Source organism: Semicossyphus pulcher, unplaced genomic scaffold (genome assembly GCF_022749685.1).
Source record: "Semicossyphus pulcher isolate SPU_LCO1_2020_fin unplaced genomic scaffold, fSemPul1.0.p SCAF_5, whole genome shotgun sequence".
Classification (NCBI taxonomy): Eukaryota; Metazoa; Chordata; class Actinopteri; order Labriformes; family Labridae; genus Semicossyphus; species Semicossyphus pulcher.
The window spans coordinates 10558764-10573901 of record NW_027211726.1 but is presented as its reverse complement, the minus strand read 5'-3'; the positions used below and the strand labels follow the sequence as shown (position 1 = coordinate 10573901).

The 15138-nt window shown below is 40.8% G+C and overlaps 1 protein-coding gene across 1 annotated transcript in view; it reads right to left on the bottom strand.

The window, feature by feature from the left end:
• Window positions 1-15138, bottom strand: part of LOC138609398 (oxysterol-binding protein-related protein 10) — a 75183-nt gene that overhangs the window by 39743 nt on the left and 20302 nt on the right. The window contains exons 3-5 of the mRNA XM_069682048.1: window positions 9747-9826; window positions 5711-5779; window positions 515-712 (exon numbers count right to left, since the gene is read on the bottom strand). Coding sequence (XP_069538149.1) covers window positions 515-712; window positions 5711-5779; window positions 9747-9826 — 347 coding nt within the window. The remainder of the gene's footprint in view (window positions 1-514; window positions 713-5710; window positions 5780-9746; window positions 9827-15138) is intronic.

Below are 15138 nucleotides of genomic sequence, written 5' to 3'. Positions count from 1 at the left end.
ACTATTTGCAATAAGTGGGTGCTCAAGATATTTTACTTAACTTGAGGCAGATCTGAACTATTATAACTTTTAACTGTATATTTAGTGTTTTTTGACTTGTGTATTCTATATTTAGACACTTGTATGTTTCTGTTTTTGTTACCTGCCAAGCGACTACTGATACAAATTAGCATTTATGCTAACTACATCATGTTTGCGTCTTATATTTTTATTCCGATGTTCATTAATGTTTTCTGTCCCAATCAAATAAACACATAAATGGATTTGTGGATTCATTAGCAAGAACGCACTCTTTAGCTCAGAGTGGCTCAGCAGCTCAGCAGTAGCAACATTAATTTCCAAGGTCTTAGCAATATATTTGGTAAACTCAATCAAATCAAAACTGATGAAACAAATACAAACGCTATGAGGATAAGAAATAAAAAAGAAATACACGATCACCTCCACCTGTTTAGCTCAGCCTGCCTCTTCTCCAGGCCGAGCGTTGAAATGTTGCTGCGCCTTTAACACCCACCTCTTTGACCTCCAGCAGCCGTCCTGGGTACTGACTCTTGGCCCGCCGCGCAGCAGCCGGAGATTTGTGGTGGGTGATTGTGACGATGTTGCCGGGTGAGGCCGTGTGGCTCAGGTGCCTCTGAGAACCCGGGGATGAAGATGGGGTTAGGTGGGGGAGGAGGGAGAAGCTACGGGTCCGACCAGAGGATGAGGAGCCCTGGAGGAAGCAGGAAGAGAGAGGAAGAGAGGGAGATAGAGAGAGTTGTGCGGGGGTTTAAATGTGAAAGGAGCATGATGATGTAAGAGGAAGAGATCATGCTCTTTTAAAGTTATCTCGTAAGAAAAGGTTAAATGAGGAATGCCAGTGTACTATTCCCAGAATCAAATAAAAAAAACAATATTAGATTTGCATTGAAAAAATAACCTTTTATGTTTATAGGGTTCTTTCCTGCCTGCTATAGCGCTCGGACTATACAATCTGCAGTAACACAATTTCACTGTTTGCCATTTGGTCTTCTCTTGCTCTCTGACTCTTTGTACATAAATTAATCAAATCATGCTCTCAGTCCACAATTAAATTTCCATTAAGGCTAACTATTAGCCTTATAATGCTTAAGTTATTTAAATACTCTGGCTCATCTAGCAGCATATGGTCAAAATAGAAAGGTAGAAAGAGCTCAAGGACAGTTTTTATAACTGATTGTTTTCTTTTTAAAGACAGTAGTTTGATTAACGTTAATGCTAACACAAGTAACTCAAGTTATTCAAATGCGTAATGCTGCTTAAAAGCATTGAACATAAATGTTGTGCAAACAAATAACTGGCTGTTTGCTATTAGTTTGAGGTATACATGACTATACATGTGGCTTCATTTTAGTCATTGTGCAATTTCTCTTTAGTTTTTAACATCCTTGTTCCAGCATATTTTAGAGGAAATTTTGCAGCCTTTTGTTTTGAAAATGTTGCTCCCAACACCTCAGACATTTCAAAGTGACACAATAATAATCCTGTTTTTTTCCACTCAATATCAAATGTCAAACGACTTTTCATTCAAGAAACAATAAGACAACTAGCAAATGCTTACATTGGTGAAGTACAAATGCATGTATATTTCTTATTCTTTTTTGAAAGACTTCCTTAAAAATGGGTGATCACAATTATTGAGCATGTTTCCTTTATTTTCCTGTGAGCATTTTATTAAGTAACCTCTACCTGTTTTACCAATGTGTCATTACTGTTGTTTAGCAATGTTCTGTTGCTCTTTTTCAATGCCTTCCGTTTTAAAATAAATCATCCCTGATTTTATTTTTAGGTTAGAAGTAGAGCCACTTGTTTCAAGAGAGGAAGGAGGACTGAAGGCATTTAAATGAAGTAGGATAAAAAAAAAATAAAATCTGACTAATGCGACCTTTCCACCTGACTTTTACGCAAGTCATCCTTTTTGTGTTTCTGTTGTGTAGCTCTCTGAGACAAAGCTCAAGTCACATCACATTCTTCACTCTGACGCCTCCTTCACTTCCCCTCTGTGACTCTTGTCCATTCTGCTCGCTGACCTCCGAGCTCGCACAGGCAGTGATGTCAGAACAGTATCCCTCTCTTCTGTCTTTACTCTAAATCAGTTTACAGCAGCGGAGGGAGGAAAAAAGGCACCAGAGATTTAGACAGAGGTCTGGTCACTGCAGTGGTGAAAATGAAATAGATCAAATAAACAGCTTCCACCCCGGAACAAGGCGCACTGAGAGGGAAACAATCGGCCTTTGATTCTCCTTTACAGGTTAAAACTGCATTCAAAAACACATTTTAAACGAAAAAAGGAAATAATCTTTATATAATGGTAAGAACATGGTTAGAAGGCTCCTCTGTTATTATTATTACAACAAGAAATAATCAGCTTCCAGAGGAGAGCATTGTTGTGTTGTGTGAGGCTGAGCTACGAGCTTTGAAGAAGAAACAGCATTTTCAGGAGTGGGAACAGACAGACACTCTGAGGTTCCGTGCTTCAAACAGGCACAAAGCCCCGAGAGTTTTAATCAAGTGAAACAGGAAGAAAATGTCAGATCAAGAAGCAAAAGTAAAAGGAGGGAAGAGATGTAGGAAAACATTGAGGTTTGAAGATGCTCAGTGTAAGAGCTGTAATGACTACATCGGACCGGATATGAACAAACAAAAGTTCTAACAAAAATGGGGTCCATTACGAAAGTTGTGTGAGGCAAGAGAGAACATTTTATGTGATCCATGTTAAAGGACTGACCTTTTTTTCCTCAATTTTTATGACTTAAGCAGGTTTAAAAAGGTTTTTTACTGGGAAAAGAAAGTTTTACTTGAATAATTTGTTTAAGTTACCTTTTTTTATTTGTGAAAACAGGAGACAAAACAGGTACATGCTGTTACATGTTTGTATTACTAATTTGGCCACAAGAGGGGCCACAAGAGGGGCGCTTTACTGATGTTTTTTTACTAAAATACATTTAAACACAAAAGAACAGTAATGTTAGAAAACTTTCTATCTCACAATATACATTTCAAAGATACTTTGTGCTTACAGAAAAAGCAACTTATTTTCTTACATCCTTAATGGTTTTTTTCCCCTGCTTTCACGGTTGAAAAAAAAAAGTAAATTAGAGAAGTGATCAAAGAAGAATTGTGTTTTTTAACTTGGCAAACTTTTTCTTTAATCTTTAGAACAAATGAAAATTAATAAGGAAATTGGAAAGATTCTTCTGGCAAAATCTGTTTTTAACTCTTCTTATGTCATAAATACAGGAGAGAAGTAAGCTAGATCAGACTTATGCCATGTCTATACGTACACAGGTATTTTTCAAAACGTAGCCTTTCGTCCACACGCCGTTTTAGGTCACTGAAAATGGATCTTTGTAAAACTCCAGCCAGACTGAAGACTTTTAGAAACTCTGTTAATGGCTCGTGACGTCAGGCTGTGCGCCGTTATCTTCTTCGTGAGGCGACATTCCTTGCAAAATGACGGACGTGACATAAACAGTGATGCTTAACAGGACTTTTTACATGTTTACACATATATGTACAGTTACTCGTCTACTACACTGAGGAACAGAAGCGTCGGGATAGATTTTTTCAGACATTTGATTGGCCAAGATTCTTCTTCTTCTTCTTTGCATGACTGGTTTATCTCGCCGCCTGTTGGTGTGGCATTCTCATGACAGCGTTAATGTTGTGTTTTTGCCTTTAACATTTTTTATAACCGGGCTTGTGCGGACAGGGTTTTATTCGGAAACGAAGGAGGGAAAAACTTGTACGTGTAGACATGGCCTTAGAAAATGGATCACCAGATTGTTTTATCTGTCTTGCCTCTCTGGGCTTCCGTAGACTGTACATAGCACATAGAGAGAATCAGCTAAATAAATAACCAAATAATTATGCATTTCTTTCATACTCCGTTTGATAACACTATAAGTGCTTTCTGTCTGTCTGAAATTCAACCCTGAAAAACTAATTGACCTGACACAAGTAAAACAAACAAACAAAAAGACCGCAAATGAATTAAGAATTTAAATCTATTTGCAAGGAGAATATTCTCGCTGCACTGGATTGTTCAACTTTCTTTAATAACATAAGACTTTGATTAAGATAAGACATAAGATTTTTTGCGATACAAACGCACCTCGTAAAATTACGGACCATGATTGTGACTCCAGTCTCCCTATATTAAATAAAAGGCGGCATGTGCCTGACAGACTGAGCTCAGGAGGACACAAAGTCCCGTGCTTGCCGCTTCACAGGTGCTCTGCTTTCAGTGGACCGTGGGCGGACTCGGCCCCGCGTGAGGCAGCGTGGGTAGATGGTACAAGGGTCTGCTGCTGACCTGTCATTTTCTGCACTACAGGGAGAGACGCTAATTACACTCAATTAGCTATTTGGTAATAACCTTGGTAAGAGGACAAGAAAATAGTTTTTAATTAACTATAAACATACGTATATTAAGAAAAGCCTCTGAGGCAGCATTTAGACCTTCATATGAAGTCAATACTAGTTAAATAACTTCCTGATTTTAAACATATTCCTACTTGGGAGTTTAGAGAGACAAAAACACCAGTAGGTAGGAGCTGGACTTCACACACATGCACTCTCTTTAGTCAAGCAGAAAGTAAACAACATCCACAGACCAACTCAAAGTCCACAGTCTGACTCTTTGTGCCCTTCCTCTCAGGAGCTGTGTGGGCATGTGCTTCACAAATAAACAGTGAGCACATCCAAGGCCGAAATACTCAGTTTTATTCTTGTCTCCAATTTGATGGATGTTCACTGTTTGCCCTTTTCTCAAATGTAAACACATTTGTGTTTTTGGAGGTAAAACACATTCTTCTTCTTCCTCGTCTCATTTTCAGGTGTGTGTTATTTTGTCCACCGCCCAGATAAAAGCACAGTAATATCTACGCTGAAGAGAAAGCATATTCTGCCTCATATTTGTTCTTCTACCTCATCAGTTTCGCAATAAAAGCCTCCCTAAGCCAGGTGTGATATATGTGTTTACTGCATCTGTATCGATCAGCAATATAAAAGGTGTCAGCACTCCTTTATTCAGTATCGTATAACGACCCGCGCTCCGGGAGCCTTTTTTGTACCAATAAATAAATGGTGCTACACCTTTCCTGCCTAAGAGGTCTGTTATCGGAGATGTAGCCGAGCCTCCGCCGCTGGCTGCCTCGTCGCCGCAGCGGCTGCGATAACGATCTGAGAGGCAGACACCGTCGCTCGGGGACGGATTAGGCCACAGCAGTGGGTACAGTAATAACAGCTGCTGTGCTGTGGCAGTGCCTCGCAGTCAACGAACAGGAACAAAACACCCGTTCGGCTCTGCAGCGCAAAAAAAAGGCAAAAAAAAAGAGAGACATAGACCGTCCATCTTTCACTTTCCTTGCTTATCCAATTTTCTCTCTTCTTCTGATTGCTTTTCTCATCATGGCTGAGCAGAGTAATTGGACTTTCCTCTTACTCCAGCTGTGCAGCAGTTTGAAGTGGAGAGCTACACGCTGAATAAGCCTGCCTGATGCATAATGAGGCAGCAGTATTTAATGGTTTAAATGGACACATGAAAGAGTGTTTCTGTGAAGAGTAGTCAGCGTGTGAAAGAAAGTGAGCGCTCCTTGTCCTTTTATATGTTTGAAGGTGAAATTATGTTTGTTAAACAGGGAGTAGAGTACGTCTTAGGTGCTCTGGGAGGTGTTTGTGTGTGACTCACCAGCAGCTCCTGGCCTCCTCCTGCTCGTTCGACACTCAAGTGTTCATCGGAGCCCTTCAGCTTCCTCACCTGAAACCAAACACACATAAAGCTTAACCTTGATAAAAAACAACTAGAGAGGAAGAATTACAAACACATTTTTTTGCCGTTGAGGGCACATACTGAAATATCTGTTTACAAATTGTACGAGATGACCTCTTTGTTAAAGATATAATCTCGAAGATCTTCATGTAAATGAATGTCTGTTAAGTCACTATCTATTGCTGAATGAGGTAACACAATGGTGATTGAGCCTATGGCCCACTGATGAAAGCCTTTGCAGTATTACAGACTGGGTGTCTGGTGCGACTTCTGTGGAAAGAAATCACAAGTGGCGCCCAGTCAGTGACGCGTTTTCCATCACCCAGCAGTGGTTGGTCTGCCAGAGAGGGTAAGCGGAGCTAAGTGGCTGCTTTTCCGCTCTCTGCAAGTGTTGCGAGTAAACAGTAATCTGCTATGGCTGAAAAAACAAGGAAAAGATCGATGACTACAGATACAACTTCAAAAATAAGTGAAAATACAAAGAAAAAGACACAAATGTGACGCCCAGATGAAGACAAACAGTCTAAAAAGGAAAGCGACCGTCAGCGAGGAAAAACAAGAGTTACAACCGGAGCCAACCGTGGACGTCACACATGCGACACTGTCTGAATATCTGGGAAGTGTGCTCCCGCAATTCCCATTTATCGCCATAGGTGCCGCCAAAGAGAATGAAACTGAGATCTTTGAGATTAGCACTTTAAGAATAGTCTGAAATCATGCCATCCCTCTTGGAGGCAAGTTTTACAGCGACATGATTGAATTGAAACAAAATGATTGACACTTTTCTCATCTTATTAGAATCCTGTTCCTATTTTGTGATGTGTGCAATTTAGGCAGACAAAACAGTGGAAACACCATCCACTTTTATGTAATCAAACACAACAAAAACCCCTAATAACAACATCAGATGTCACTTGTTTGTGTGTGAATAAAAACAAAACTTTGCAAGCTTCAGAAAGTTAAGATTCAAAGCATGCCAGTTGTATTGAATTACCTTGGATTGCAAAGATGTTTTTAGCAAGCTGGCAACGCTTTCATTTTCATAATAATAAACAGATGCATGAAAGCAACATTTCCCAACTCTGGAAAAGACCCAGAGCATTTTTGCGAAAGCCACTGACGTCAGTAAACATCCGATTTATGAAATCTAAACTCTGCACCACTTTGATGTACACCAGGCTCCAGAAGATTGAAACTCAGCTTAAAAATATCACAAGCACTCCAACATCAGCTTGTTCACTCAAAGCTGCAGCACAGACCCATCATGAAATATGCCTTCACAGCTTCCATGCACAAAATTTAATACCAAAAGTTTTTCCAAAGAGATAACAAAGTTTGGATTATTTCTTGCCTTAATGCACTGATGGTTTACCTGCAGCAGAGCTCCAGAAGGAGCCTCATTCTCCACTGGATCAGAGGAATGTACCCCACTGAGAAACAAGACAGCACACACAAATACACCAACTAATCCCTCGAAGCCTGTGATAAAAAAGACTCCTAAAAACGCACATGCCCAAATTCTAATCCGTGGAACTCATATTAAACGCGACTGGTTGTGGATAAGGCAGTTACTACCAACATCCAGGACAGTAATCTTTAAGAAATGAGCCCACAGAGATGCGAGGAGGACGGTTAAACCAGGGACACTTTCATCCTCAAAAAAGCAGAAGGAGCGAGCCAGCACATTTCCCTGAATCCCTTTGCCAATGGAAGCGCTAAGAATATTCCTGAATTAGACAAGCAAGAGAAGTTACAAGTGACACGTTGAAGCTGAGCTCTGTGAACAGTGTCAGCCTAGATTTTTACTTCTTTTATATTTTCTTTCTTTCTTTTTTTAAATGTATCTACTATTTTTGCTGTACGCTCTTATTTCCCTGCCCAATCTTATTCTTATTTCGTCTTGTTTAAACATAATGTGTTTATACTACACTTAAATGCTAAATTTATTATTTATTATTGAGTCAAAGCTAGATTTAACAGACAGATTTAATCAGAGACATGACATTTATATTGATGACACATTTGAAGGTCTGCTTTTTTCCATGGGGAAAGTGAGAAGGGGAGTCAGATAATAAAAAACATCTCTGTACAACAAATGAAAGAAAATGATTGTTAAAAGGTGTATTGAGACCTAATTCCCCAACGTGGTGGCCTCAATACTGTCGCTTTTATGTTGAAATATTTGAGGCTTATTAATAATTAAGGCTTTCACCATCTGTTCCAATTTGTTTTATCCAAATAAAAGTTTATCTAACCCCAAACTACATTGAAATTTGCGAAGAGATAGGCTTAGTTTGATTAGAGTCTACTGGGAGACTTCAACTACTAGCATATTTTAAACAGATTTACTAAATCGGATTGAACAGTTTAACAAGTTAACTTTAGTAAATATCTTAACTCCTTAATACTTTAATTAGGTGTAAATCAGTAAGCCCACAATAAAACCTCCATTGTCATTAATAAAATACAAAGCAGTGAACTCTGTAAGTAGAAACACACTGTAACATCACATAATGTGATCACAGCTTTAATGCTAACTTAGCTAACTGTTAGTCAAATGTAAAAAGCTTTATGTTTGGTAATAAAAGCACACAGTTAAGCTTTTGTGAAACATGGTTCAACATAATCAAAATTTGAGCTGTATTTTGATCGTGTGAGCCCCATTAGCTCTCCTACTCTTCACTTCGATGTATTAGCAAGCTAACATACATTTTGGCAGTTAGCTAGGCACACAACAGTTACACCTAGCAGTTACTGGGGGTAAATATGTTGTGTCTAGTTTGTGAAGTAAACATTTGTGATGTAAACATTTACATGACAACCAGATTAACAGGTTTGAACTGATAGAGTTTATTCTTTGGGTAGGTTAGCATCCACTGAAGGCTATTGCAAGCCTTACTAAGTTAAATGTCACTAATGTAATGTTTTGAAGTTTAAGGTACATTAAGGAGCTTAAGTTAAGCATAATTAGAAATACTCAACAAAAAGTGTCTTGCCAGATAGGCTTTATTGGCCATACTTCAAATTAGCTAACATAGTTGTGCTAGTTAGCTAAATCCGCTAACGACATGTCAGTTACACCTGAAAGTTACTGGATGAAAATAAGTTGTTTCTACTTGCCCTGCTAATGAATCTAAAAGAAGTTTGTGTGAATATCCAGTTAGTAAACGTTTACATTAGAACCAGGTAAACAAGTTTGAACATACAAAGAGGCCAGGTTGCTTTAGCACAAGGCTAGTGCAAGACAATAAAGAGAAAACAAGCACTTTTAGCAGGCCACAGTTAAAACAAACCATTTACACATGGCAGTTAAAAGATGCAAATGTTTAGAGACAGCAAATATCAACTTAACTACTTTCAGTGGAGCATAAATCTCTGGTAAGTTAACATTTACAGTCAAACTAGCATCAATTTTACCCTGGGGAGGGCTGCTGAAGCCATTTTGCCTGATTCAAGAACTCAAAGTGACAAACAGCAATTTAAGCAGGAGAAAAAGATGTGGATGACAGGATTAAAAGATAGTGAGAAAGAGTGTTGTAGTCATCTGAAAGAAGGCTCAGAAGATGATGCCATTTAAAATGAAAAAATGGCATGAAATAAAAAAGCATCTTTCACCTTTTGACTCTCTAAAAAGGCCAGTGGATCAAAGCAGAACAGACACAATAAGCGGGACAGGAGTTCGGACCGTGGAGATGATTTTAACCTCTCAGATGACCTAACTCTGTGCACGGATTTGCAAACTGTTGAACCCATGAGCCCGGCCACAGTCAGGTAAACTGTCACATTTATAAACAGACACACCGGAGAAGGAAAATCTCCAGGGAAATGTCAAGGCTTTTCCGCTCACTTCTCTTCCTGAGGAACATACGGTAACAGCTTAGACCAGGATCATGTTGACAACTCTGTTAGTCTGTGCGCTTCTGTGCATGTGAGAGAGAGTGTGTGTGCGTTATACCTTGGCACTGCTGTCAGAGTGACGTCTGGCACACGCTTGAAGCTGACTGATCCAAAACTGCTGCTCCTTGGCATCAGAGGCTGCAGAGACACGGAGAACAAGATACATTATACAATTATGACTTCCTTTACACACAAGACATCGAGGAACACCAATTAATCCTCACATGAGTTCACAGTCAGGTCAATGTGCAAAATAACCTGCCTGAAAGTGTTTTCACAACCACCGATGATTCTCATTCAGTTTGTAATATTTTACCCTGACTTAAATGAACACCGGTGACCATGTTTTAATTACTGCTCAAGGTTCTTCCCAAGTGCCCAACAGCTGGAGAAACGTGATTGAAAAACCTTCAGAGTATTTTCTTCAAATATTGGAGCCTTTAACTAAGGTGATTTTGAATGAACACTGACTGTTTCACGCCGGGAACACACCGGATGCCGAAGCGCTGCGAAGCGCCTGGCAACGAAAATCGCGCGCGAGCCGGAGCACTTCCGTTCACACCAGACACGCATTTCTCCGCGCTGGTCGACAAGCGCCTCTGCTCCTCAGCTGTCGTTTACTCACATTTGGAGCTGTTTTTTAATCATGCTCTCTCTCTCTGTTTGCGTGTGTGTTTTGACGGCTATTCGCGGCGCTTTGGCGTCCGGTGTGTTCCCAGCGTCAGTGTCAAATTACTTTCTAAGCGTCTATTTACACATTCAAAGGTTAAAAATACCCAAAGATATTTAGTTTGTAAACAACTAAAACTGGAAAAGCAGATAATCCTCACATTTAAGACGCTTAAACCAGAGAATAAAACTGTAAACACAAAATTGTTTGTCTGTTGCACCAGGTAAATATTTTTAGCTCCAACATCTACAGATCAGGTTCAACCAGTCTGACAGCAACACAGCAAAGAGTGGTTTGACCCAAACGTGGTTTACTGAGAGGAAAAGAGGCTCAATAGGAGGCAGAGGCACAAACCCACACATGCATGAAGCATCTATATGAGGCATGTGGTGGGTGTGGGAGGTTTCAAGGGTGGTTATATATTTTTTTTTTAGGCGGGAAGCCTCTTTATTCAACAGCCCTTGCTAGCAGTAAAGTTGCTTTTTTTGGAAGATTTCAAGTAGGCTGAAAACTTAGTCACAACAAAAAGATATATAGAGTAAGACAAAGACGAACATTGAAAACACAACAGTTTGGAGGGGGGGCAACTTTCAGTTCAGTATGAAGCTAACGCCAGAAGCCGGTTAGCTTAACTTGAGCATGAAAACTGGAAACAAGGAGAAAGAGCTAGCCTAGCTAAAAAATTAAAACGTCAAGCCAGTTCTTTCTCCTGTTCCCAGTCCTTGTGCTAAGCTACGCTAACTGACTAATGGCTGTAGCTTCATATTTATGTGCGCAGATGAGACTAGCGTCAACATTTGTGAAAGAAAGCATTTGCTGGCCTAACACCAAAGTACTTTTCAAGCAATTTTAGCATGCAGGCAACTTTCCGATGTCGTAATAAAGTTATGACAGTTTCTCAAGAGTTGTAGCATTCCAGTCATATCGTTCATTTGGTGTTAAGTCATAAAACTCCTCATCTAGATGTTTCCATAAACTCAAACATGGTTATTATTTCTAGGTTTTAGCCTTGGTTTATGCAGTTAGTAAAGTGCAATGACATAAACATTGCTAATAACAGTTAGCTTTGCTCTCTCCAGCACCAGTAAGGATGCAGAACTCAGGGAGATAGTAAACATGGAGGGAACTCCAGGGAGGCGCAACCTGCTACACACAAAGACTGCAGTCAATGTTTCCACACTGAATATGACACGATAGTTGAAAGCTTGCTTGCTGCTCGGGCATGGTGTTAGCATGATAGCGGTTAGCTCCAGTAAACTTGCGAAAAGTTGAAGTAACAAGGAAGAAAATGTTTTGTAAATGGCTTGCTAGCTCTTAATGCACACCTAGCTAACGCTACAACATCAGCCGCCGCAGATAACACAAGCTCCGACTGTTAATATATTTTTGTTCTTGGGATGGGAATCTTTACAGGAATGTAGTTGTAGTCTTGTAAACAGTGATCTAGCCGGATAGCCTGTCTGTGAAATCTTACAGTCTGTGATTTGAGTGTCTTCAGATGTGAGAGGTTGTCAGACCAGCAGAACCATTACAGAGCTGTCTTTAAAGGTGAGGTGACAGATAGTGTTTTTTTAACTTCAGTTTTCAGCTGTGAAAAGAAATCTGCTAAAATTGAGATGAAGGGTGACGAAGGGTGCTTATGACACCAGTGAGGATGACCTGTTAGTGATCCCATTTAAGCCCAAATGATTACAAAACCTGCCAACGGCCTACCTGGCCATTCGACCCTGGAACCTTCTGAAAGTTGCCCTGTGGGCCGCTTCGTTTTTTGTTTCGATGCTAAATTGAACATTTAGTATTCGAGCAACAACAGTAACTCATTTGGGCAGCGCAGGAAGCAGCTTGATACTCTCTGCATGCTTGTGGTTTTCCCCTTTGGCAGAGGGACAATACACCCTGTTATCTGAACGCAAATAGCCAGTTGAAGCCCAGACTTGCTGACTAACGGCGAGCAGCGGGGCTTACAGTGGAAGGAGACGCTGACTGGCTGCTTGCGCTGACCCTCTCCAGGTCAGACTGGAAAACAATATCCTTCTGATCCCATTTCACTGACTAATTATTAGAGAACAGTGTCTTTGATGGGCCTGATAACATTCAGGCTGTAGGTCAATCATAGCACCAAGAGAACAGAAGATTAGATGGCACCTGATTTATGTTATAAAAATGAGTCTTGTGATTCTGTGCTTCTTTCTTCTGCAGCATTTACAGTTCCTCAAAAAAGCATCACTCAACCCTCAAAATAATTCTCCAGGGTTGCCAAAAACATCAGGCTTCAGATCCAATCAAGGATGTAATCTCCACAGAGTATGAGGGTGGGGTCATGTCCTCATGGATCTAATATCTCTTTAAAAAGCGTCCTCTTGCAGTCCAGCTGCCAAATTGGATATCAGAGAAGTTTTTCCAAATGTTACAGACTGTTCTGTTCTGTCTTGCTGTGGCTTTTCATAGCCTGTGAGGCTGCCTGAAGACACTACTCAGTGCTGATGGCCCCTTAACGCCAACTCCACATTTTAATGGTTTTTATTGATGGATAGTTTCCCTCAGAGGATACTAAAACTGGGCTGCACGGTGGTGCAGTGGTTAGCGCTGTTAGCCTCACAGTTAGAGGTTCCTGGTTCAAACCACAGTTCGGCCGGTGGGCCCTTTCTATGTGGAGTTTGCGTTCTCCCGTGCATGCGGGTGCTCCGGCTCCCTCCCACAGTCCAGAGACATGCTCGATAGGTTCGAGGGTCAGAAAAGCCCCAACACTGGTTGGCAACACTGGTCAGCCCTGTGATTGACTGCCGATCAGTCCAGCGTGTACCCCGTCTCTCGCCCAATGACAGCTGGGAATGAAGCTGGGAATCAGCTGGGAATTTGATCAAAGAAAATGAACTCAAAGGATATTTTTATATGACTTTATAGGGGACTACAATCAATTTTTCGACAAAACTATAGATATTTATGGGGTTAAAACATTAATACAGCAATTTTCCTATACTATTATAATGGAAGGCATGAAAACTCTTTATTATTTGGTATTTGTTAGATGATTTTAATGTATTAAATGCATTTCATAACACGTACCTGGGTTAAAAACCTTGAGCCTCGCAAACTGCTCACCTCTGACGCATTCAGCGCAGTCAAAACTAAACATCTTCTCTCAGACTGTTTTCCTCGCCTGGAGCAGCACACTGGGCTGTCTAACCCTTTGCATGAGGGAGTAAACACAAGGGAGCGAGAAGGAATAAAGCCCTCAGCACGCTTCAAAAAAGTGCTCGTCGGTTCGTCTCCTAGCTTCTGAAATCTCTGACAGCAGAGTGGAGGGGAAAAGGTAGCACCAGAAAACTTTTGTAACTTTCCTAACAGACAATCTGACCCTGTTTTGTGCAGCGACGGGGCGAGCTTGGTGATTTGAAAGGAGGCAGCAATTGAACTTTCTCTACTTTGGTCATTTGTTGCATGCACACCCAGTCGGAGCACCATTAAAGCTTTTGAAGAGACTAACACATTGTCCTTGAATGTTGTTAACCTTTTTGAATTGAAGCATACTGGACCCTTTAACCATTTGTACCACCCAACATTTGTAGTGGGAGTATTTTCAGTATTTCTCTTCTGTATTTCATGAAAAGAAAAGCTTTAAATGTGGAAATTAACGGAGCTTTCTCTCACAGTTAGAGAGTGGATAATGAAGATGGATGGCTCAGTTGGATTTATAAGCAACTGCATCACCACCAAATTAAATGTATTAAACGTGACAAGTGGTTTTTGACATGCTGAGGAAAATCATTCCAACGTATGGAGAATTCAATTTGCACTTGTCAGTCACTCGCACCGTGGACATCTGCCACAGTCACAGGAGCACCGACAAAAGGCCTCTTTAACTGCAGAAAATGAGCCTTCCAAGAAACTCTTGACAAGGGCAGTGTTGGAGATGTGATCTCCCTCCTGGAGAGGTCCCTGCCTCTCCGGGGGAGAAAAGACTATTCATACAGAAAACACCTGTGCCGAGCTGTCTCTCTGCTGAAATACCAAGTAACAAATTCACCGAGAACACTCTATCTAAAGGGGCGACTTTCCCGCCGAGCGAGCAAACGTCTAAATCTGATATTTCTCTCGGTGATATGCACAAGCCTTGCTGTAATTAAGGATAATTAGTTGTCTCTATTGAGCGCGGCAGAGTGCGGCTATGCTAATATGCACCTGTTCGCATGGTGACGAAAGAGATGCTACTTAGCCGAGAGCAGGACGTGCTGTTCTCATTCATGGAGGAACATTTTAAAGCTGGTTTTGTGTCACAAGAGCCCCGGACCTTGAGGGGACATGCTGACAGCTCTATTTATTTGATGAATGCACAAGGTTTGCGCTGGAAACCGAAGGGACTAACAAAGAAATGACACTGGTCTGTCTTCCAATTTAAAATGAGCGACAATAGACACCAGTACTGGCCCGCGTGTCCTATTTAAATGTCAATATGCATCCCAGAGAGACAGCTGACGGCTGAGGCACACAGAGAGAGAGCCCTTGTCTCCAGTCAATCATAACCCGCACCATCCTCGTCTAATTACATCCATTTTAATTACAGCAGTGTGAAAGATGTTATTGGTTAAGATAATGGTAACTCTGAGGATTAATGCTAAGACTGGCAGTTAGATTTTATGACAGTGTTAGGAGATATTACGAGCAGAGAACATTATATTTTTAGAATCAAACAGAGCGGCAGAGAGAGAGGTTTGAAGAGTGGACACGAAATTGCAGCAACCGGGCCGCTCCTAATCCCTCTGACATAACGACCCCTGTA